The following is a 26,136-nucleotide window of genomic DNA, read 5'->3' on the forward strand; positions in this document are numbered from 1 at the left end:
ACCTCCCAGTCTTCTGAGACTGCATTCAGGGCTGTCCTCACCATCAATTCCTGATTCGGTGTGGCTTCTATAGTAGTCAACTAATCTCGGATCTCATTCAGTCCTTCGAGGAAGGTGTCAATCGATTCTCCCTTCTTCATCTCATATGACCTCAGCTGATTCTCTACAACATCCTTCTCTGCACAGAAGTATGCTGGTACAATTTCTTTAGGGCCTCCGACATCTCATACGCTGTTTCCTTTTCGGCAATGTGTGGTACTACATGGTCCATGACCTCGTTAAGGATGATGCTCTTGGCCCTCACTATTGCCTCCTCGTCCTTGTCGTTCTCATCTCGGTCGACTGGGATAGCTATCGTCTTCAAGGCGAAGTGCTTGACATGATTTCTGCCAAGTACGGATAAGATTCTGGCCTTCCAGACTTGCGAAGTTTGACGCTCCATCCAGTTTGTCCTGGTCTCTTACTTCGTGTAGTGCCATGATGCTCTTCTACTTCCTCCTTGGAAGTTCTCGATCTGACTCCCTCTGAGTCTCGATTTCCCTCCTGGAAATCCCTTTGCCGATGTTGAGATGCCCCCTACTTTGATCATCTGTGCAACCACACCACTGATCTGGATTTCTCGGCTAGAAACCCTCAGTAGAAACTCCCTCCTCTTGCCCTTGCCCTGTCAGGTACTGTTCTGACTACAGTACCTCACCAACTCCACTCCGCAACGTTCCCACAGTTTGCTAAACGCCAACAACCTAAAGGTCAGAGCTCCTAGGCTCTGCGTAATCCCGACACCAGCGACCCGACCTCCTTAGCCAACTGTGTCAGCCCTCCTATCTTCTCCGTGGCTCTGCGTGAGGCTCCCTTTGCCTCCCTTAGCCTCTGCGCTGCCTCTTCTTGGCTCACCCTTGATGACGCAGGCACTGCGTCACCCTTCCCTTGTTGCTGCTCTGCTAGAAACTTCTGTCACTCGAGACAACTGTTTTCTGTTGCTATTGCTCTGCTCGGCTGATGTCCTCAGTTCTCCTGTGATTTGCAACCATGCTCTGATACCATGTTGAAGTTTCTAAGTCTACCAGTTAGAAACTCTCAATGCACTTTACTGATTTATTCCTACCTACTTGTTTTGTTACTTAACAAGTTATTTACAATGTAAATACTGAAAATAAGCACTAGTGCATGCTCAACATATTACAGATCAACAACTGAAGGAAACAAAAACAATCACATCAAATGACACCGTTATTTTTGGACCAATGTCCTCGGAAAAACCCAATGTGGGAAAACCGGTGCAGCTATTTGAGGGTTTTATTATTAAGCAATTTTAGAGTACAATTTGTGTGCCAAATTCGGCTTACCCAATAGAGAATTTCCTTGGCAGTAGTACCTCTTAGTCTGAGACAAATGTCCCGGCTAAAACCCCGGATAAACCTTCCGGCAACTCCTCAGCTCCAATCTGCCCCAGAAACCCCAACGTCTGCCTTTCTGGACTGCGTCAGCCTTTCTTTGCTCAGCACTGGCCCTGTGTCACCCTGAATGGGCCTGCGTCAGCCTCAGGAGGCCCTGCGTTAGCCTTCTGGCCCTCTGCGTCAGCAATGCTGGCCTCTCTGAAGCAATGCGCAACTCACGATTGCCTCTGCGTGAACCCTGGCTGCTACTGCGCCACTCTCTCTGGCTCCTGCGCTGCTCTCCCGACACTATCTCTGTCTCTCTGTACTCAATGCTCCTCAGTTGCAACTCTAATCACTGATTCTATCTCTCTTAGCAAACTCCGCTCTAGAGATTAGAATGATTGATCATTCTGGTGTACTCTCCAAGTGACCCTCAAGCCTCCTCTTTTCTTTTCTTGTTGACATATCAACGGCGGAGATTAAGTCCTTAATCAACGGCTAATATTAGATCTGGCTTGATCCATGTCTTTTGGACCATTCTAACATAGTTTTATATTAATCCACATTAATATTTTAATTTCCTTAAGTTTAGACTTAGGGACTCCATTAAAAATATTAATTATTTTAATATCTCCTAAACTGTTTAGAATCTGCCCAAATCCTTTCTAGGTATTGGAGATCTCACATGCCCTAACCTCTCTACGAAATTTCATGGCCAGAGCACATCCGATGCTACCCCAAACCAACAGATAGAGCTTTTAGTCAAGGCCTTGCTATGTGACAATGCTGGTTGATATGATGCTAAACATATGGGTTACCAATCCCACTCTTCTTATGAGAAATTCTTTAGATTGAGAATGACCAAGTACCATTATGAATGCCTCCCTAGTTAAGAGGGAGTGTTGAAAAATGTAACTAGGTTCGGTGTTCGTGATGACATGTGGAAATATGATTTTATGTAATTGATGAAAAGAAGAAAAATAAAATTATTATTAATGCTTGTCTCATGGGTTTCATGAGCAAGGAATTTTATTTTTAGTGATGGCTCCCATTGTGAGCCTTTAGGATTTGTCATCTAGTCATACAAGTCAATTTGAGTCTATGTCATGTATGAAGGACCCTTCTTGGGCATATTATATTTGTATATGAGTCAATGAAAATGTCAAGTAGCCCTCTAAGACCAAGCACAAGCATTAACCTCAAGTCGGCTTCAAAGTGGAATTAATTATCTCCTCCAACAGACATGTCGGCTCACCCTCTTCAAGTCGACTTATTTAAGGAGGAAACAACTATAAATAGGGCTGCTCGGCATCACTTCTGAGACAGAATTTCGGTGGAACAGTGATCTGAAATAGAAGTGTGAAAAGGGTAAAAGGAGAAGCCTCCCAACCTGCGAAGTAAAGAAGAAAGAAGAGCGAGGTTCTTAGGGTATTTCTTTGGATTGTTTTAAGGGTAGAAAAACTCTATACATGCTAGAAGTCTGTTGCAGCAGTGAAGGACGAGGAGAAGTCTGTTGCAGCAGTGAAGGCCGAGGAGAAGTCTGTTGCAGCAGTGGAAGCTAAGGAGAAGTGAAGTCCTCCTAGGGAACCGAAGTGGAAGAAGGCCGAAGGTCTAAAGCAGAAGAAAGCCTAGGTCGAAGAAGAGCCCGAGATGGAGGTTGACTATCGTTGACTAAGGATCTTGTGTCTTGATCTTGGAGTGGCAGATAGGTCAAGGGTCTTGGCCTTGGTATTCGTCAATTGGAATCTCTATAAGAAGAAGAATTTGTGCGGGTTTTCCTCTGAAGTGGGAGAGGTTTTGGCCCTGGCTGATAGCCTATATTTTGTGTCTCTTGTCTTTTTATGGTTTATGCATTAGTAGCCGTTTAATGAAGAACACTACTAACCGAAGTAATAGAAGATCCTAATCTAAAGAAGTAAAAAGCACTCATAAGCAGTTACTAATAGAAGAGAAATCACTTAATTGCTATGCCCTAGATTTTTCAACAGATACATTGTTCCATTGGGGATACCTTACACTTGTATCTAGTCGAGTTGAAGCTTTTATTGGCTGTAGCACACAAGATCTGCGTTAAAGATCGAGATTTCTGGCACTCTACAAGTAATCTTTGCAAAAATCTTTCAAGTGGCTGCAGCTTGCTTATACTTGTCTATTTTACTGTTTAGAGTCCAATCTATTCAATTTCCAGCCATAATTAAATAATATTCTAAGATTTGGAAATTTTTGGGCACTTTACCTGAGGAAGTTAAACCCCTTTCCATAAAAAACTATTTTCAGCTTGCTGGAAATTGGTTTTTTTTAAGCTGTCACAGGTTGAGGAGAGGTGTCACAAGCCTTATCTTTTACCCTCCAAACTTTCCAGCCCTACATCTAACATCTAGGAGTGCTTTGGCACTCATTGCGTGGGTAAATTGGACCATATAGGTTGCTGTCCCTGTCATTTCCTGCATTTTTGCAGGTGGATATAACAGGACAACAAGTTTATCCATCCCATATATTCCTAATCAACAGTCCAAACTGAAAAAGTTAGACCATATTAGGTTAGGATAATATCTGTACATCAAAATTGACTGGTTATATGATATATTTTCTGTCATTTGGTGTCATTGTATATGCTGTTTAGTTTTCTACTGCTAAATCATACATAGAAACAGTGAACAGCCCCATACATTAACTCCTTCACTCCTTGACCCTATAGGAGGCACTAGTCTTACTTGGAGTTACTATTGTGAATCATCCTTTGACCTTTTGGGAGGTAGTTAGGTCTAAAGAGCGGTGACTTGGGCCAAGGTAATAGTGGGTCGCTGCTCTGTGTGTGCACATCCAGCAGGTTGCCAGGACCTTATCAACTTTGCTAATCTGATTGATAATGCTTCCGCCATCTCAATCACTATCCAATTCCATTGTGTTAAAATTGTGAACAAAAATCGATTCAACTGTGGGCAAGGGGTGAGACATCGAATCTTGAAATTGGAGTCTGCTACCGGGATTGCTGTGAGCATACACAAAGCAAATTTCCCATCAGTTTTGGCGGGTACAGTGGCGATCCACTAGAATCTATCAGAAATATCCTTGTGCACTGTCAAGAATACAGGAGATCAGAAATATCCTTGTGCACTGTCAAGAATACAGGAGGCCATCCAAGGAACTACCCCACAAACCACGCCCTTCTGCATTCCTCATGGGTAGTGCTGGTATTGATTGTGCCAACAACTGTGCAGTAAAAACTGAAGTCTAAATCCTGTAAGTTTGATTTCTTGTAAATAAAACTGATTTGAATAAGAGCCGCATGACAATTAGTATGTTTTTGTAAAAAAATGTTGTGATCCTTATGTCTTTCTTATTTATTTAAATCAAGTGTACACACTATTTTGTGATTCTTTCATTGTCATTTATAAACTTGTAATCTTAGGTGGATCCACACTTAACACATGCTTTGACAGTTAGTAAGTGCCCTTGGCCATCTTGTTATACCAATGGAGTATTTATGATGGTTTCAAAGGGAGTTATAATCGAAATAAAGGTTAGTCCTTGCCTTCATTTTTAGTATGGGAAGGCATGAAGGAGACAACAGTAAAACTGTTGGGAAGATTGCCTAATGCTCACGAGCTTGCTTCTTCGACTATTAAATACTTGAGCAAACAATATGACATTTCATTTTCTGTGATATCAAATGTTACAAGATCATGATATTTGTGGACAAGTGTTATTCCCAATTTGATTCCAAATACGCAATTGTGATCTATCTGCTAACATCCTTGAATGATTGTATTGTAATAGTAGCTTATGCAAGGCCTACTAAACAGCGTTTGACAATCTAATTTTATGTGCCATCCTGCACGTTTCACATGACACCGACAACATCAATTCCTTTGACCAGTTATTTGTGCTAATTTTTCTTCATCTACTAAGACATAAGTTCGACACCAAGATATGGGCTTCCCATTTTTCTTTTGGAAAATAGTCTGTATGTTCATTGTGGTGTCAGTGCTTTCAAGTTTCTACATGTTATTGGGTCCTTCTAAATCCAGCGTTGATTCCAAATCCTATGATCCTTGGATCTGTATGACATGTTTGTGAACTGGCTTATTTCTTAAATTCATCAGCTTTTGTCGGTATGGGTTACTTGATTTACTACTGAAGATTTTAAGCCTATGTTGGTGAACCAGCTTGCAGGTCAAGATAGGAGGCCTGGAGATTATGCAAGATTTTCAAATGATATCGCTTCGTCTAATAAGGGTACTTGTGGACAAAAAGGCCTTCTTGAGATATTGGAAGGGGAGCATATTCACGATCAAGTATCTCTTCTAGTTAGTTGCCAAATTAAAAGCAACTTTTACAGGATTGAAGAAGGTTTAATGTCTCTACTTAGAAAGTGTTTGGAGGAGGAACATGGCCTTACATGCAGTGCAATTTCAGGCCATATTGATCATTTTCAGAGTACGAGCTCAGAAGACTTGGGATGGGGATGTGGATGGCGAAATATTCAAATGTTGAGCTCCCACCTCTTAACACAAACATATGGTGCAAAAGAAATGTTATTTGGAGGTTCAGGGTTTGTCCCAGATATTCCATCACTGCAAAAATGGTTGGAGATTGCTTGGATGAGGGGTTTTGATGTAATGGGTGCTGATTCACTAGATTTCGAAATATATGGATGCAGAAAATGGATTGGAACAACAGAGTGTGCTGCTCTTTTACGTTCCTTTGGCCTTAGAGCACATATTGTAGATTTTGGATGTGAAGCAGTGAAGAACAAGACGCATTCAGCTGATGGACAGAGTCAGATAGTTCAAGGAAGAGCTAGAGGCACACCAGCAATTAAAACTAATGGACCGCTAGATAAGTTTCTTCATTTTGAGGTTCAATGTGATGGCTGCGAAGCATTTCCAATTAGAGGCTTCATATTTGAAAGTACTCAAAGAGAGAACTTTCATCTTTGTTCTGATTGTATCAATACTGGAAAATATTCTTCCTTAGAGTTTGTGAAATTTGATACAGCCTATAGCAGTACTAGCTGTTCTGGTAAAGAATTTAATGCAGGCAAAAGTAACAATCATCAGGTGCTTTTTGACTGGGTCTGGAACTATTTTGTGGGGGAAAAAAGTGTGCATTCCAAAGCATCTGTTGAGCAGTTTAAAGAACGCGTTATCACCAGCCAACAGACGTGAGTAATTGTATATTTCATGATTCACAAAATCACGACAGTCATCAACATCTCAGACAAACAAATTTCTGTCCGGAGTATTGTATTTGTGTTTTATCTATGTTTGACTGAACATTGTGTTCCCTGTATCTCAAGAGATTTCGTTCTCTTCAAAATTCAAGTATGATGTATTTGTAAATTCTATGAGAACTAAAGCTTAATAATACGAGACAAATAATGGTTGTTAATTTTGATTCATGATTGCTACAAGCAGGCCTTTGTATTTTCAACATAATGGACATTCAAGAACAATTGTTGGAATTCAACGGAGACGCAAGTCAGGAAGTGCCAAAGATGAAGAAGCTATTCTTCTTGTTCTGGATCCTGCTCAGGTAATAAACTACAAAAATAATTTATCCCATATTCCTGTATTAGCAAACAGTGTCTTTCCAGTTTTTCTTAAACAGTAGAGGGTCTTCTCTATTGTAATTTATTAATTTTACTAGATGATGTCTGAATTACATTGGCAAATCTGCTTTTTAAACAAAGGATGGGTGTTATATTTCTTTGAAGGAAATAGTTTCTAATTGTTGCTCATGAGTTCAACCAGCTTAAGTCTCAGCTGTTTGACACATGAAAGCACAGAGGACCTAACGGACTGGGAAGACCTACCAAATTAAGGATATGAATCACATTTTACTTTAGGGTGTTCTGAGCTTACAATGGTCCTTCCTAAATAATAGATAAGTTTAAACAGCTTAAAAATTATCCTGGTTGTGAGCCTATGCATTAAGAACACGTATCTAGTGGTAGTTACATATTGTGGTGGGGCCTCCAAGATAAAAAATAGCTCCACAAATTTCAAACCTGTGATCACTGTGTTGTTGTTGCATTTGAAATCAATGTACAAAATCCACCTGGTAAACTTAGTTTATAATTTATGAATATATTGGATCAAGGAAGAAAGAGGGATACCAAACTAAACTATTTCGAGTACATATCCCAATGCTTTGAGCCCATTCATTCTCAACGATTGGCTTTGTATAGTAGTTACTAATCCTACATGAGTATACAATGTTCATTTGGGGTACCATCGGATGTGCTCTAGCCATGAAAATTGGTGGAGAGGCTAAGGCACATGAGATCTCCAATACCCAGAAAGGGTTTGGGCAGATTTTAAACAGTTTGGGAGATATTAAAATAATTAATATTTTTAATGGAGTCCTTAAGTTTAGAATAAAATATTAATGTGAATTAATATAAAACTGTGTTAGTATGGTCTAAAAGTCATGGATCAAGCCAGATCTAACCGTAGCCGTTGATTAGGGACTTAATCTTGGCCGTTGATTTGTCAACAAGAAAAGTATAAGAGGAGGCTTGAGGGTCACTTGGAGAACACACCAAGAGATCAAGATTTCGACTTTCTGGTGCTAGGCTTGCTGAGAAAGTTGAGAGAATGATTAGAGTTGCAGTTGAGGGGAAGTGAATACAGAAGCAGAAAGGCAAAAATAGCATCGGGAGGATCAGCGTAGTAGTCAGAGAGAGGGACGCAGAACCAGCCAAGGGTTCAGGCAAAGCTAGCTAGGGCTCACGCAGAGGCAGCCAGGAGCTGCACAATGCCTCAAAGAGTCAGTGTGAGTGAGCCAGAGGGCTAGAGGACTGACGCAGTGCCTCTAGAGGCTGACGTAGGCCAATTCAGAGTGACGCTGGGCTAGAGAGAGCTGACGCAGTCCTTAGTGGCTGACACTGGGGTTTCGTGGGGCTGATTGGAGCTGTGGAGTTGCCGGAGTGTTTATCTGGGGTTTCAGCTGGAATATCTGCTTCCAAGTAGAGAGGTACTACTGCCGAGATTTTTCTCTATTGGGTGAGTCGGATTTGGCACCCAGATTGTATTCTGAAACTGCTTAATAATTCAAATCCTCAGATAGCTGCACTGGTTTTCCTGCATTGGGTTTTTCTGGGGACATTAGTCCAAAAACAATGGTGTCAATTGTGTGCTTGTTTCTATTTCCTTTAGTTGATGATTTGTAATGTGTTGAGCATGTACTTGTATTTATTTCTAGTATTTACATGGTAAATAACTTGTTAATTAACAAAACAAGTAGGTAGGAATAAATCAGTAAAGTACATGAAGGGTTTCTAACAGTTAAACTTAGAAATTCCAACATGGTATCAGAGTGTGGTTGCAGATCACAGGAGCACTGAGGACATCAACCGAGCAGAGCAGCAACAACAAAAAACAGCGGTTTATGAGTGACAAAAGTTGTTCCTAGCAGAGAAGTAACAAGGAAGGGGTGACGCAGTAATTGTGTCATCAAGTTCGAGCCAAGAAGAGGCATTGCAGAGGCTGAGCGAGTCAAAGATAGGCTCACGCAGAGGCCAAGAGGGCTGACGCAGTTGGCTGAGGAAGCTGATTTGCCGATGTCGGGATTGCGCAGAGCGTAGGAGCTCTAACCTTCAGTTTGTTGGGGTTTAGGAGGTTGTGGGTAAGTTGCAGTGGAGTTGGTGGGGTACTGTAGTTAGAACAATACCTAATAGGGCAAGGCCAAGGAGGAGGGAGTTGCTACTGAGGATTTCTAGCCGAGAAATCCAGATCAGTGGTGCAGCTGCACTAACGATCGGAGTGGGGGCATCTCGACATTGGTAGAAGGGTTTCCAGGAGGGAAATCGAGGCTTAGAGGGAGTCACACCAAGAACTTCCAAGAGGGAAGTAGAGGAGCAGCGAGATGGCAGTGAACGGGGTAAGAGACCAGGACAGACTGGACAGAGCTTCAAACTTCCTAGTCTGGAAGGCCAGAATCCTATCCGTTCTAGACATAAATCATGTCAAGCACTTCGCCTTGAGGACGATAGCTATAGCAGTTAGCAGTGATAGTGCTATGGGCAACACAATGCAACAGGATGAGAGGGAGTTGCAGTACGGATGCAACAGTGGCAATAACAGGGGCATGAGTAGCAGTACATGATGCAACAATGCAGATGATGGGCAGCAGGCCTAGCATCAACACAGGGACTGATGCCGGATGATCAGATTAATACTCAATGAGGAGTATTGCTAGAGAACAATTCTCGCTAAGAGGGAGTGTTGGTTTGGGGTAGCATCGGATGTGCTCTAGCCACGAAATTTTGTGGAGAGGTTGGGGCACATGAGATCTCCAATACCCAGAAAGGGTTTGGGTAGATTCTAAATAGTTCAGGAGATATTGAAATATTTAATATTTTTAATGGAGTCCCTAAGTCTAAACTTAGGGAAATTAAAATATTAATGTGGATTAATATAAAACTGTGTTAGAATGGTCCAAAAGACATGGATCAAGCCAGATCTAATCTTAGCCGTTGATTTGTCAACGAGAAAAGTATAAGAGGAGGCTTAAGGTCACTTGGAGAACACACCAAGAGATCAAGATTTCGACTTTCTGGGGCTGGGTTTGCTGAGAAAGTTGAGAGAGTGATCAGAGTTGCAGCTGAGGGGCAGTGAATACAGAAGCAGAGAGGCAGAGATAACACTGGGAGGATTAGTGCAGTAGCATGAGAGAGGGACGAAGAACAAGCCAAGGCTCACGCAGAGCCAGCCAAGGCTCACGCAGAGGCAGCCAGTAGCTGCGTAGTGCCTCAGAGGGTCAGCGTGAGTGATGCAGAGGGCCATAGGATTGACGCAGTGCCTCCAGAGGCTGACGTAAGCCAAGCCAGAGTGACACTGGGCTAATGCTGGGCCAGAGAGAGTTGACGCAGTCCCTAGAGGCTGACGCTGGGGTTTCGTGGGGCAGATTGGAGCTGTGGAGCTGTTGGAATATTTGCTTCCGAGTAGACAGGTACTACTGCTGAGATTTTTCTTTGTTGGGTGAGCCAGATTTGGCACCCAAATTGTATTCTGAAATTGCTTGATAGATCAAGCCTCAGATCGCTGCACCGGTTTTCCCGCATTGGGTTTTTTCGAGGACATTAGTCCAAAAACAACGGTGTCATTTGTGTGCTTGTTTCTGTTTCCTTCAGTTGATGTACTTGTATTTATTTCCAGTATTTACATGGTAAATAACTTGTTAATTAACAAAACAAGTAGGTAGGAATAAATCAGTAAAGTACATGAAGGGTTTCTAACAGTTAGACTTAGAAATTCCAACATGCAGTGCGTACTGTTCAGTGTTGAAGGTTGACGACCACTACTTCAGTCTCAGATTTATAACTCTCCATTTAGAGCCCCCACCAAATAATATGAGATATTGTGTACTTGTTCCAAGTAAAATGGTTTCAATCTAACTCCAATAATAGATTGAATTTTATACTATATAAATATTTCCACTAGGTTAAACATTGGAAGGTAGTACTTCCTTGCATTAGACAACCTGCAATATTATTTTTTAAGTGAGCACTGCCATTGTTTGCCCACTAAGGCGATGGTACTGGTGATAAAGATATGCATTGGACCTCTATCTGTTAGTTTTAGGGGTTCCTTAAAATTAGAAATGGATAGTAATTATTCACACATGAAAAATCACTCTCAATAGAACTAGAATCTTTGATTTCTGATCAATATAATTCCATTAAAATTTATAAATTTTTGCCTTTCAAACTTAGCTTTAGAAGTGTAAACTCTATAGTATCAGTATTCTTTCAATCTTAAAATATTGAGTTTAAGGCTTAACAAAAACATAATGAATTTTGATTGTCATATTTGAAAACCTTGTTTCAAATTCATGAACATAAGACATTTTTAATGTTATTAGACTAAGCAAGATTAGACAGTTTTAATGTTATTTGACTAAGCAGTACAATACAACAATATTCCGACAAATCACTATGGGAAAAATGCAGTTTTAGAGATGCTTCTATGTGTGAAATTGTGAGTATATAAGATATCATAGTTAGAGAAGATTTGAGAAAAGATTAAAACACAAATGCTTACTGCAAGAAAAATACTCTTAACTATTAAACATCACTGTGAAACCACATAAGCATTCAAGCATCTTAGATGGAAGACATATATAGTAGAAACCCTCCTAGAAGATAGTACTTAAGATAAAGAGGCAAAGGTGTCAGGAAGAATGAAAAGAGCAACTAGACTAAGTCAATTTGGTTTGGTTGCTACTTGTTAAACCCTAGGTTTGCTCCTTTGCAAACTGGAGGGTTATTGGCTATCATACCTCATGATGTTGGTGTTTAGAGTCATTTAGAGAGACATCTTTGCAAAATTTAGAGGTGGTACTTGTTACCTACCAAAAGTGGGTAATTCATGGGAGAAAATTTTCTCCTAATTTGACAGCCAGCCAACCAACAGCCCCATCATGGTCAAGCACATAACACTATGTTAGAGTTTTCCACCTAGTGCTCTGATCAGATCTCTCCCCTATCTCTCATTTCTTCTTGAAGGAACGTGGTTCATCTCTTGGTAGGTACTCTAACAATTTTTGCAATCATGTGCTTTAATTTAATGTTATGGGAATATTGATACGGATCATAGGGCAAACTAGATATTCATCGATCTCGATTGTATTCTTGTTCCCACGCTTCACTTGAGGTGTTAGTCTTTGCCTCTACTCTAGTAGGATTGTTGCCTCAAAATCTAGTAAGCCTTGTGAGGGGACTCACAAGGCAGGTGCTAGAGCCATTTGCAACAATGAGGGAGATTGACACTGTTACCTCAGTATTCTTCCTCTTGTTCTTTAGTGGAATTTCACCATAAGGGGGGCTTCCTAGTGATCACCTATAAGGATATTCTAAGTGTTAACATTGGAAACTAGGGCCAAATTCCACCTTGGGACAGCTCATATGATGGAGATGATTATTGCATTGGATTCCTCTTTTCGAGAGGTCCAAGTTTGATATAAAGGTCATCTCATTCGGACAAGCAGAAGTGAAATTTTGAATTTATTCTTTCACATGCACATATTGTTAAGGTCGGTCTCAACTTAACGTAGGCTCAAGAAGCCCAATAGATGTGTCCTTTTGCACTCAAATTGCCAAAGTTCCAAGGAAACATAAGTGCCAACTTTTTCAACAAGGATCGGATCACATATCAATAGTCTGTGTCATGGTCATGCCATTATGTAGGTTATATATTGTAAATGATCTTAGTAAAACCTTGAATCTATGTAAGAACCTAGGTAAGCCTATAATTTGATGACGAATTCCATCCTAGGAGGTTTTTTAACCTCATTGATTGCTTGTGTTTTACGACACGACTAACCAGAAGATTCTTTCCCCTCCAGCTTAAACCCCAAAGCTAGGGTGAAATTCATTGTTGAATTATCAGGCGATTCTTAGTGTTTTAGTAGAGTCTGATGTAAAAGTGGTTTGGGAATAATTTAAACAAATTGGCTTAATTATTTTATTACAAACCACTTGGTTTATTAGATCATATTGAATCGCAGATGAGTTGTGTCTTGAAGGTTTAAGACAAATGTGTATTCCCTCTTTGAGTCTTGTAAAAGAAAAATCATATATATTGGAGGGTTAGAAAAATAATTAATCCCCTCATGTGTAAATTAATTAATTTTTCTGGCAAAATAAAATTAAATCCTAAGCTAGAAAATTAATTAATTTAAGTCAAGTTAAATTGTCTTAGGAAAATAAATTTTCCATATGGAAAAGTTCGTGGGTCTTAAAAGAATCAATTTTTAAAGGTCTACACCAAGAGAATATTGTCTTTTTCAAGAAAATTTGGATCCTTGGACTTTGGTGGTTAAGTCAAAGTTAAATTTTTGAGGAAATTAGCTCTAAATAATTAATTTTGAGTTAATTAAAATGAAATTAAATGATAAATTCGAAAATTCCTCAAAAATAAAAAAATCAAAGGCCAAAATTAAAAGATCTTGAAGTGTTTATCAACATCCAAGATTATTTTGACAAGGATCAAAGAAATTAGCTATTATTTTTCCATTTGGAGGATATATCAAAGTCAAAATTTTGAGGAAATTAGCTCTAAATAATTAATTTTGTGCTAATTAAAATGAAATTAAATGATAAATTCGAAAATCCCTCAAAAATAAAAAATCAAAGGCCAAGATTAAAAGATCTTGAAGTGTTTATCAACATCCAAGATTATTTTGACAAGGATCAAAGAAATTAGCTATTATTTTTCCGTTTGGAGGATTTGTTTATAAATTAGAGAGTCATTTGAGTCGTTATTCATCTTGATCTCTGGCTAGAAAATTTCTGCTGAAGTAGTTTTGTAACTAGCGTTCTGCTGTGAACTATTTTTTCAATCATAATAAAGACTTTGGGGTGCAATTCAATGTGTTCTTGTTTATTGATTTGTGGTATGTGCTGATTACGAGGATCTCTATGTTGTGCTGAATATTGGTAAGATTTGTTTTTCATTAGATGGAGATAGAAGCATACTATTGATAATTTTGGGCTAACCTTAGGTGGTTTGATTCCCCATGTGATCTAACAAATTATTTTGAGATAAATTCATAGTGTTTGCAGGTGCTTCAGTCCTTGGCTTCCAAGTTCACAAACTTGGGCAAGAACCACTGTTACTTGGATTCCAAATATTTATATGGTGGATTAAATCTTCACTAAGGCTATAGTATGCATTGAGGTTTCTAAAGTATTTTTTAGCCATTCTTCAAAGGAAAAAACTCCATAAAAATAATTTTCTCAAAAATTTAAAATTTCTAAAATCCTTGTATATTTGTAGATCTTGTAAATAATTTTGTAGATCTAACTTGTAAATTAATTTTTCTAACTTGGGTTTTGGGGATTTTTAGTATTTTGTATATATCTGGGGTTTGGGTGTTTTTATTTTCATGCAGGTTGGATCAATGAATCAATTCAGAGAAGAGCTAGATCTAGGTCTTTGAGGGTAAGATCTAGTCTCTAGACAATTTTGCAGGGACATTTATTGAAGATTTGACGACAAAATTAAGATCCGCAAGAATTTTTTTTTGAGACACGGGTTTTCAATTTTTGGCCTCTTTTGTCATTTCAGCCCCCGATCTACCATCCTAGCCCATTTATCCTTGCAAATTTGCTTCCCTTAGCCTTGTTCTTCGATTATTGGCCTCTTTTGCCCCAAAATTGACGTGAAACCCTAAATTGAAGTTTTAAAGCTAAATACTTGGCAGTTTTGCAGGATTAAAGTCTCAAAATTCTTATTTTTCAAGCGGGAAAGTGATCCCAAAGTTTCATCGATTTTCAAAGGGGGGATCTTCAAGGCCTTGGGCCTGGGGTTTGATCTGTAAACCTTTGTTTTCTGTAGTTTTATTACAGCAAACAAATTGCTAATAATTAGGCCCTAAAATCACATACTAAATGGTCAAGATCATTTAAAATTGCAAAATCTTCATTTTCACAAATTTTGGTGTCTGGAGTATTTGAGTTTTGGCCTAGATCTAACATTTAAGCTTGCTGGATTTTTTGCATAATTGAAATTTTCCGTAGTTCTGAAAATTTTGAATCAGATACTTAATAAGAGCCAAGAATTGAAATTTTTCTATTTCCGTAAAATTTTACTATTTCTGGAAATATTAGGGCTTGTCTTAAGCATTGCTGGGTTGCTGATCTATCACTGTTTCACTGCTGTAATAACATATCAGTTCTGAAATTTTTGAATCACATCTTCTAAATAACTCCAAAAATTAAAATTTTCAAGTTTGGCAAATTTTTTATATTTTTGGAAATATTGGGCATCTATTTTTGGCTTGATTAGTTTGTTGATCTGTGGTTAACTCACCACTGTAACAAACATATCAGTTCTGAAAATTGCTAAGTCAAACTCTCTAAAAGCCCTAAAATCGAAATTTTCAGGTTCTGGTGAATTTTACTATTTTTGGGCATAGAGACCATATATTTTTGGCAGTTTTATCTTGTTGATATGTCTTTACTTGCTGCTGTAATTAAAAAAATCAGATCTGAAGTTTGATTGAATACGTCATCTTAAAGTGATCTAAGCAGATTGAAGTACATTTGCTGGTCATTGGAATTTCAGTGTTTTGTGTTGGGCAAGTTTCATCATTTAAAGTGGTTTATGCATTGCTGTTACAACATTGATAAGATCTGAATTTTCTGAAGTAGTGTTGCTGGTATAAATTTGTGATCAACATCTTGATTGACTATTTTAAGCATTTGGCATCTTGGGTTACTTGGTATCTTATGGAATATTGTTGAAATTTACACTTGTATCTCTAAGCATTTTATCTTGTCTAAGATTGCAATTCGCTATTGTTAAGTACTTTTAAAAGGATTCTAATTAAGTATTTAAACAACTGAAGGAAATCTTAACTCAAGATAAATCTCACTCATAATCTCTTGCATAAGCATACTAGATCTAGATTTGCATTAATAATTTACCTCCTAGCATAAGCTAGGTTGATAGAGGTATAGGACAACCCTTCCTATCTAGCTTGAGGGGTCTCGACAACTCTTTGGTGGTTAACACGGTGACCTTGCAGTCGTCAGACCCACAATCTCTGTAGTGCCAGAGGCAACGAATGATAGAAGCTTAACATAAAGTATCGTTAATCAAGCCCTAGTCTGCTTCCTGTTAGCCTCCTTCCCATAACTTACCTTGGAGCCCAACTTCAAAATAGTTAAAGGAAGGTTACACTTAGACTAGGCATTTAACTAAAATTTACCAAGATCATTACATCTCACATAGGTCCTGGAACTTGCATATCATATAGATTAGTTAATCATTCAAGCAACGAGTGTCCATTTGGTCATTTGGTTCCAATTCATAAGAAGCAAGAATTTGTGACTCCATTAAGGCACTGGTCTCCTAATAGAAAATCTAATTTAATTAATAATCTTGCTTAATTTCAACCAAGTGGCTAAACCACCCATCTGTGTCTTCCAAGTAAGTTGATTCTCAACATGTTTTCCTTCACTTCATTCCATAGTGTCTACTCCCCATAGCCTATTGTTTGGAGACAACTAGAACAAAGTGGGCGGGGATCAGAGTGAGAACCCTCGTCTTGAGCGTTGTCGCGGTGGTTGTACATTCCGAGCGACAACATGTCCTTTCACCCTCATCGAATTGTATAAATAGGAGTGACATCTCACCTCATTTGGACATCACTTACTCATCTATTCTTCTCTCTCCTAATCAGATTGGTTCGTACAACTTGGTGATCATCTCTCTCTCTCTCTCTCTCACGTGTGGACGAAGGACAAATTTTTGGGATAGTTTGTAAGCTGAAAATTTCTGAGTTTCAGGACAACGTTGACCGAAGGGATATTGACCAAGTTGGACTGCATTTTTTAGGGCAAAAGTTCGATCTCCTTAGGCTGCATTTCTGGGCACAAAAACAGAGATTTTATGAGCATATTGACCAGTGTTGACTTTAGGTTGACTTCTGTTTTGACCGCATAAAATCACAACATATTTTCTCTCTCCTTTGACCAAATAGTTTTGGGATGCATTTGACCTCCTGTTCAAGCCGAGTTTGACCAATAAAGACTGAGCTGCATTGGGGAAGTTTTGCTATTGTTTTGACCAACGTTGAATTTTTGGTTAACGCAAGTTTGATTGCAGTTGACCACAAAATTTTACAGTGCTGTTTTGACTATGTATTGGGCAAGTGAAATTGATTTTTGTACTCTCTCTCTCTCTGCTGAACTATTGAATAATACTAAGAAGATTTGATCAAATGGTTCTCCCCACATTGGGGTTTTTCCCTGGCATCCGCCAAATCTGGTGTCTTCTTGTCTTGGCTTGTTTTCTGCATATGTTTTTATGTTCTATCTGCATTTACTGTTAATGTGATTAAGTTAATGTGATTGCTATTAAAAATAATTGGAAAATTTTCTTGGGCTGTTAAAGGAACATTGAAGTAAATTGTGCTATGCATAGAACATACCATTTTTATCCAAAATTAACATGGTTTCAGAGCTCAGGTGAAAGGCAAAGCCCAATCAAGAGTGAGGAAAAACAATCACCAAGGGAAGTTGTTGGACAAGAATTTGAAACTAGTCCCAATGACGACGACATCTTACTTCAAATCCGAGGACAAGCTTAAGGACAAATCTGACTATCATGCATGGAAGATGTCTTTGGATTTGACCTTGGAAGAAAATGATGCTATGGACTATTTCAAAGGAAGTGTAGTGGAGCCTCCTTCAAATGCACCCACTGCTGCAAAAACAAAGTACAAGAAAGGTGAGGTTAAGGCTAAGAAAATTATTGTTGATTCTGTTCACAAGCCTTTGGTTGCCTATATTTCTGATTTGGAAACCTCTAAGAAGATGTATGATAAGCTGGTTGAAATGTTCAAAGTAAATAATGCAAATCAAGTTCTCTATCTCAAGAACAACTTGAAAGACATCAAGATGGATAAAGGAGAATCCATTCAATCCTACTTCATGAGGATTATCGAAATCAAGAATGATCTCCTATCTATTGGAGAAGTTGTTGGTGATAAGGGGCTCACTCTTATTCCACTTGGAGGGCTTACAAGAGAATGGGATGTGTTTAATACTACCATCCTCAATAATGACAGGATCTAAGGATTTGATAAATTATTGGCTAGATGCACTCAAGAAGAAATTAGGATTATGGAAAGAGACAAGCCCTCAAATGGAAACAATACTACCGCCTTCTTCGCTCATGCAAAAAGGAAGAACAACGCTGGTCCAAGAAGACAAGGTCAAGGGTTCAAGTCGAGATTCGAAGAAGGAAGAAAAGGAAGATGCTTCAATTGCAACAGGTTTGGCCACTTTGCTAGAGATTGTCCTCACAAGAAGGATACTCCAAGAGATGATGACAACAATAACAACAACTACAAAGGCAATGGCAGTCAAAGGAACAACAGGTTCAACAACAAAGGAAAGAGAAATGCTCTCGCTGCTCGATATTGAAATGGTCGTCTTCCCAAGAAGTCGAGAAACTCTAGGTATGAATAAGTTAATGTTGTAGAAAAGCAAAAAGAATTTTATCTTATTTCTGCCCTCATCACTGCCTCTCCTCCGGATACATTGGATCATTGGTTGATTGATAGTGGTGCCTCAAGGCACTTCACTGGGTACAAGGAGGCCCTCTCAAACTTGATTGAAAAGAAGACAAATATGGAGATTATACTTGGGGATAATGCCACTTATCCTGTGAAAGGAATTGGGACTGTTACTCTTCACCTAAATCAAGGTCAAACCCTTCATTTACAAGTGTTGTATGTACCTGATTTGAAAAACAACCCGATCTTTATTTCTGCGATGGAAGATAAAGGTTTCAAAGTGACATTCGTTGATGGGAAGGTTCGTGTTTGGCAAAGGAACCTGAAATATGCATTCACACTTGGATTTAGGGTTGAAGGTCTCTATCAGGTTGGAGGAAGTCCGTTGGGAGCAATGACTTGCGATACTTCTCTTCAATCTGAATTATGGCACTGAATATTTGTTCACCTTCATTATAAAACCTTACCTGATGGAAGGAAGATGGTCACAGGTATTCGCGAATTCAACTTAGATCATGAAGGAGTGTGTCAAGGTTGTGCCATTGGAAAACATACAAGGGGACCATTCTCCTCAAGTGAAAGTCAAACCACCGATATTCTTCAATTGATCCATTCTAATCTATCAGGTATGTTGCCTGTAACCTCTTTGGGTGGATATTTGTACTATGCAATTTTTGTGGATGACTTCTCACGCAAAACATGGTTCTATTTCTTAAAGAAGAAGGGCGAAGTGTTCAAATGGTTCCACTCTTTCGAATGCCATGGTCGAGAATCAAATAGGGAAGAAGATCAAAATATTGAGGACCGATAATGGAATTGAATATGAGTCAAATGAATTCAATGACTATTGTAGAGAAGTTGGCATTAAGAGGGAAACCACTACTACATATACTCCTGAGCAAAATGGAATTGCCGGAAGGAAGAATCGAACTATGATAGAAGCCACCCGTGCCATGCTTCATGACCGAGGCCTACTGAAGTTCTTATGGGGAGAAGCTGCCAACACCGCTGTGTATGTTCAAAATAGATGCCCACATCAAGCATTGGACTTGAAGACACCCGAAGAAGTTTTCATCGGTAAGAAGCCTGATGTTTCTCATTTAAGAATTTTTGGTTGTCCTATATATTTTCATGTACTGAAGGAGAAAAGAAACAAGCTAGATGCATTTGAGAAGAAATGAACATTTGTGGGCTACAGTGAAACTTCGAAGGCATATATAATTTATGTGTCTGGTCAAAGAGAAGTGGAAATAAGTCATGATGTCACTTTCGATGAAGGCTTTGCCCTTGGGAAAGTCCAAGATCTTTCTATCCCTAGGAAGGACAATGATGATGATGCAGGAAAGCAGGATGAATCTTTGACTCATGATCCGATGCCCTATGTTGAAGGTCTGATGGATCCCATTGATCCACCTCCTAGTGAGTCCTCTACTTCAAGAAAAAGACCTTTGTGGCTCAAAGATACTCTTGAATATGCTGAGAGACATATTGCACCAAGGGGGACTTTTCGTGAAAGCAAGAAGCCGAATAGGTACCAAGGGTACTTAGTTGCTATGAGTACCATAGTTCAATCTGAGCCATGCACGTTCGAAGAAGCCATGAAGCCCCAAGTTTGGAAGGATGCGATGAACAAGGAATATGAGTAGATCATGAAGAATGATGTATGGGATGTGGTTCCTAGACCCAAGGACAAGTTAGTGGTCACTTCAAAATGGCTTTACAAAATCAAACATGGAGCTGATGGGAGTGCTGAAAAGTTCAAGGCCAGGTTCGTTGCTCGAGGCTTCTCTCAAAAGGAAGGAGTGGACTATGATGAGATATTTGCACTGGTTTCCCGATATACCACCATCTGTTCGATCATAGCCCTTGCTGCCTCGCAAGGATGGAGCCTACACCAAATGGATGTCAAAACTGCCTTCTTGCATGGCTCGCTTAAGGAGGAAGTCTATGTAGAACAACTTGAGGGTTTCGAAGTTCAAGATCGTAAGACACATGTGTGCAGGTTGAAGAAAGCCCTCTATGGGTTGAAGCAAGCCCCCATGGGTTGGTATGAGAGGATATATAGCTATCTTATGAAGCTGGGATTTACAAGGAGTGAACCTGACCCTCTCATTCATCAATGCAAGAGGGAGTTGGCTTTCGAATTCGAAATGAAAGACCTAGGACTGATGCACTATTTCGCAGGGTTGGAGGTCTGGCAAAAGCCAGGTGAGATTTTCCTTTCTCAAGGAAAATACATTGTGAAGCTGCTTGAAAGATGTGAGATGGTGGATTGCAAGTCCGTGTTTACTCTGATGGAACTCAACTTCAAGAAGCTATGTGGAAGTGCTGCCGGGCCCGGATTAGCAGACCCTTCTGAGTATCGTCAACTTGTGGGGGCCCTAATGTTCTTGGTAAACTCCCATCCTGACATATGATTTGTTGTGAACACGTTGAGTCAATTTATGGTTGAGCCTCATCACATTCATTGGATTGCTGCTAAGAATCTCTTGAGATATCTCCAGGGCACAATCCACTATGGATTGAGATACACTGTCGGGAATTTGAGGCTACATGGATATACAAATGCTGATTGGGCTGGCAGTGTGGTGGATCGTAAGAGCACGTTTGGGTGTTGCTTCTCTTTAGGGTTTGCTTCAATATCTTGGATGAGTAGGAAGCAAAAATCGGTTGCTTTAAGCACCGTCGAGGCTGAATACATTGCTGCGAGTATGGCCTGTTGTGAAGCTGTTTGGTTGAGGAAGCTCTTCAGTGAGCTATTTGAGCACATGCTAGATACCACCGTGATCTTCTGCAATAACCAAGAGTGTGATTCGCCTTTTAGGGAATCCCGTGTTCCGCGACCGCTCTTAGCACATTGATATCAAGTATCACTTTATTCGGGATATGGTACAACAGGGAGCAATAAGGCCCCAACACATCACGACGGATGAGTAGATCACAAACATTCTCACAAAGCCTTTAGGGAAGGTCAAATTCTTAACCTTCTGAGAGAAACTTGGAGTCGTGGAAAGACCCTCATATGAGGGTCCTGCATGAGTTGGACACTGAGCTCTAGGAGCTCTTGGGGGCTTGGGGTAGTTCTTGGAGCTATGAGCGACCATAGGGTGAGTGGTTCACCTTCCCCTAGTGGTGCGCTATGTACATGGTGAGTGGTTCACCTTCCCTTGTGATACCCATGATGGTTGACGTGTGTAGGGTGAGTGGTTCACCTTCCCCTAGTGGTGCGCTATGTACATGGTAAGTGGTTCACCTTCCCTTGTGATACCCATGATGGTTGACATGTGTGTAGGGTGAGTGGTTCACCTTCCCCTACGATTGCGGGCAGATTTATGTAGGGTGAGTGGTTCACCTTCCCTCACCTTCTCCTATGGCATATGAGCAGGATGAGTGGTTCACCTTCTCTTGCCGATGCCCCAACACACATCCTACCCATGGAGTCCGGGACTCATGGGAAGTACCTCTCATCTAGCCAATGAGTTGGGAAAAGTGGTTAGGGACCATAGCACTACCGATGGACGCATCGTGTACTGCCGTACTCCCTATGACTAGGATGCATGGTGTTCAACAACTTGATCTGGGATCAAGGATTGACTTTTGTCAGTGGAGAGTGGTAAGGTCTTGTGACTCATTCTCGATCACTTCTTCATTATTACTTCATGGTTAAGCAAAGCAGTGATGACAGAGATGGTACATGATGACAGGATGGCATGATGATGACAAATGGATTGGTAGGTGGAATTCTCCCTAGTTGAGAGGGAGTGTTAAAATTGGCAAATAGGGCCAAATTCCACCTTGGGACGACCCATATGATGGAGATGATTATTGCATTAGATTCCTCTTTTCGAGAGCTCCAAGTTTGATATAAAAATCATCTCATTCGGACAAGCAGAAGTGAAATTTTGAATTTATTCTCTCACATGCACAAATTCTTAAGGTCGGCCTCAGCTTAATGTAGGCTCAAGAAGCCCAATAGATGTGTCCTTTCACCCTCATCTAATTGTATGAACAAGAGTGACCTCTCACCTCATTTGGACATCACTCACTCATCTATTCTTCTCTCTCCTAATCAAATTGGTTCGTATAGCTTGGTGATCATCTCTCTCTCTCACATGTGTGGACGAATTTCTGGGATAGTTTGCAGGCCGAAAATTTCAGAGTTTTAGGACAACGTTGACCAGCGTTGACCGAAGGGATATTGACCAAGTCTGACTGTGTATTTGAGGGCAGAAGTTTGATCTCCTTAGGCCGCATTTCTGGGCACAAAAACCGATATTTTTTGAGCATATTGACTTCTGTTTTGACCGCAAAAAATCACAACATATTTTTGCTCTCCTTTGACCAAGTTTGACTGAATTGTTTTGGGCTGCATTTGACCTCCTATTCAGGCCAAGTTTGACCAAGGAAGACCGAGCTGCATTGGTGAAGTTTTGCTGCTGTCTTGACCAACGTTGACTTTCTCGTTAGGGCATGTTTGACTGCAGTTGACTGCAGAATTTTACAGGGCTGTTTTGACCGTGTATTGGGCAAGTGAATTTGATTTTTGTACTCTCTCTCTACTGAACTATTGAATAATAATAAGAAGATTTGATCAAAGGGTTTTCCCCACATTGGGGTTTTTCCCTGGCATCCACTAAATCTAGTGTCCTCTTGTCTTGGCTTGTCTTCTGTGTATGTTTTTATGTTCTATCTGCATTCACTGTCAATGTGATTAAGTTAATGTGATTGCTACTGAAAATAATTGGAAATTGTCATTGGGTTGCTAAAGGAACATTGAAGTAAATTATGCTAAGCATAGAACATACCATTGTTATCCAAAATTAACACTAAGTTATAGGGTTCAAGGTGAGGAAAGCATAGGCTAGGTGAAGACATTCAATGGACAAAGGCTCAATACCTCTCAACAAGGAACAACGTATCATGCACCTAAACTAGTAAGGACTTATATGACATAGGGTTCGTTGATATGCTACAGTAAAGGAGTAGTGAGACACATATGAGCCAAAGAAAGGGTTTACTAAAAGATAGGGTCAACAAAACGATAGAGCAAACCCTCAAGATAAGCCTCAAGTTGAAGCTAAGCTATGTTTAAGCTTTTCAAGGCACAAACTTGTTTAGAGAATGATGACATCAACGCTCCAAGGGAAAGTTTTACGATGAAAAAGGTTATATTTTGAGTTAAAAAGGATTACAAAGATAATTTTTTTATTTATTCCACGAACAAGCCCTATAACAAGTTTAATTTTGAGTGTTCATCAAGATAAGGGGTTATAAGCCAACCCCATAGCTCACAATTTATGTGCTTTTCCTAAGTTAGACTTAGGCTAAGTTATGATAGCAACTTGCTTACACTTGAGCAAGTGTCCTAATGAGACTTTAGCTGATTTTTGCACGCCTAGACGCTTAGGCCTATGTAGAAGTACCTACCTGAGCTACAAACATACATAAATGACTAGTTGACTTGACTTCTAATGACTAGTAAACTCGATATTGCCACCTTTTTGCTTAATCTCCAATGCTTTGATAATTTTACCAATTCTGTCACTTGGGTTTGCTGTAACTTGACTTGATTTAATTTGGGTGTTGCTTCATTTGACAAAATTATGCCTTGCGTTGCCTCATTATCACTACCCTATCCACATCAATACGCCCTATCCTTGTTCTCTAATGCTCTTGGGAATTTGGATAAACTTAGATGTGGGTTTTGTTCTATGTTGCGGGAAATGTCTTAAGTGTACCAAAATAGGCTTGAAATGCCATCAACTGTATTGTATGACATTTCGTGATTTGCAAACGCAATATGGTACGTTCGTTGACGTTTCGAGGACCTTTTAACGACATTTCGTGATGTTTCAGTGAGTGAACTCACTATTTCGAGTTTGCTGAAGTGGCCAAGAAGGGCATGGGTCCCTTATATGGCCCAAAAACACTTAATTAAACTATTATTCGTAAACTTTATTTTACTCCTAAGCTAATTTCACTTTAAAAAAATTAGAATTAGAATTCTCTAGAAAAATGTAATATTGGATTTCTCTAGAAACCCTCTGTTGTATAAAAATTCACTTCATTCACTCTTTTCTCACACATTCTTTAGTAAGAGGAGCTTCCCCCAGAAACAACAAACATTTTAGTTGTTTCGAAGCATCAAGAGCAAGCTTTGGTGCATTTCTAGCGATAAGAAGCGCGTGGGTAGTAGCGGTTTGGTCACTGAGCTATTTTCTATTTTTGCAGTATTCATGGCTTCTCAAATTGGTATTTCTAGTGCCTTAGATGTACTCAAGCAGCCAGGCAATAAGGATACTATCCTCTTGGGAAGAATGTTACCGAAGTCAAGCAAATGGGTGCTGGGGGTACATGGGAATGGTGGTGTGATTTATGCAAAATTGTTAGGACCTTCAATAGTTCTTGCACAAGAGTGAAGGCTCACATTGTGCACACTTAACTGGTCAACATAGGCATCTAGGTACATATCATAATCATAGTCATGGAGATACAAAACAAGAAGTATTATGTGATGGATGCATAGTAAAGTGCACAGGAAGTTCAAAATTTAATCCATACATACATGCACACACACACACACACACACTGTTGGCTTCATGAGCTTAGACCCAGGGTTCGAGTTAGCTGCGTTAACCAACAAAACCCTATACCACCGACCCTCTCGGCAACGACCTGTTTGCGCAGACCATAGTCTCATCCGAGGCGATATTGGGAGATGCTAGAACCATGTTTCTGCATCCAGAGGGATTATGCAATGTGGCTGTAATGTTTTTATTAGTTTAGGGCTTAATCCGACCTTCGCGAACCGTTGACCTTATTGTAACTAGTCTAACATGTTGATTTGGGGTAGCATCGAATGTGCTCTAGCCATGAAAATTGGTGGAGAGGCTAAAGCACATGAGATCTCCAAGACCTAGAAATGGTTTGAGCAGATTCTAATCGGTTTGGGAGATAAGAAAATAATTAATATTTTTAGTGGAGTTCCTAAGTCTAAACTTAGGAAAAGTAAAATATTAATGGGTATTAATATAACATTGGGTTAGAATGTTCCAAAAGTCATGGTTCAAGCCAAATCTAATACTAGCTATTGATTAGAGATTTAATCTCGGCCGTTGATGGACCAAAGAGAAAAGTATAAGAGGAGGCTTGAGGGTCAGTTGGAGAATACACCAGAGTGATCAATCATTCATTTTGCTAGAGCGGGGTTGCTAAGAAAAAGTGAATCAGTGATCAACATCGAGGGGCAGTGAATACATAGCAGAGAGGTAGAGTTAGTACCAGAAAGACAGCGCAGATCCTGGAGAGGTTGACGCAGAGGCAGCTGGGAGCTGCGCAGAGCCAGAAGAGGCTAGCGTGTGTGACGCAGAGGGTTTAAGCGTTGACGCAAAAGCTTCAGTAGCTGCGCAAAGGCTAGCAAGCGCTGATGATGGGAGGATTTTTGTAGGACAGACTAGGTGCTGGTGAGTTGGGTAGGGTGACACAATCGCTATCAGAGTGACGCAGAGCAGTGAAAGCTGCAATTGTTGTTGTAGGATCGTTCATTCGGTGATTAATCAGTCAGAATATCTGTCTCCGAGGAGTGGTACTATTGTCGAGGGCATTCTCTATTGGGTGAGCCATTTCTAGCACCCTAGTTGTATTCTGAAACCTGCATAATAATAAAACCCTTTGAATAGCTGCACTTCCAGCATTGGGTTTTTCCGGGGACATTGGTCCAAAA

General features: G+C 39.9%; 1 protein-coding gene across 1 annotated transcript in view; it reads left to right on the plus strand.

Annotated features, from left to right (window-relative positions):
* The window catches only part of LOC149218242 (Peptidase C78, ubiquitin fold modifier-specific peptidase 1/ 2), a 207,325-nt gene that overhangs the window by 144,884 nt on the left and 36,305 nt on the right, over positions 1-26,136 (plus strand). The window contains exons 4-5 of the mRNA XM_089383863.1: positions 5,549-6,546; positions 6,800-6,917. Coding sequence (XP_089239989.1) covers positions 5,549-6,546; positions 6,800-6,917 — 1,116 coding nt within the window. The remainder of the gene's footprint in view (positions 1-5,548; positions 6,547-6,799; positions 6,918-26,136) is intronic.

Source organism: Pinus tabuliformis, chromosome Q (assembly GCF_031772625.1).
Source record: "Pinus tabuliformis cultivar Carrire ecotype Pingquan chromosome Q, CPIR1, whole genome shotgun sequence".
Classification (NCBI taxonomy): domain Eukaryota; kingdom Viridiplantae; phylum Streptophyta; class Pinopsida; order Pinales; family Pinaceae; genus Pinus; species Pinus tabuliformis.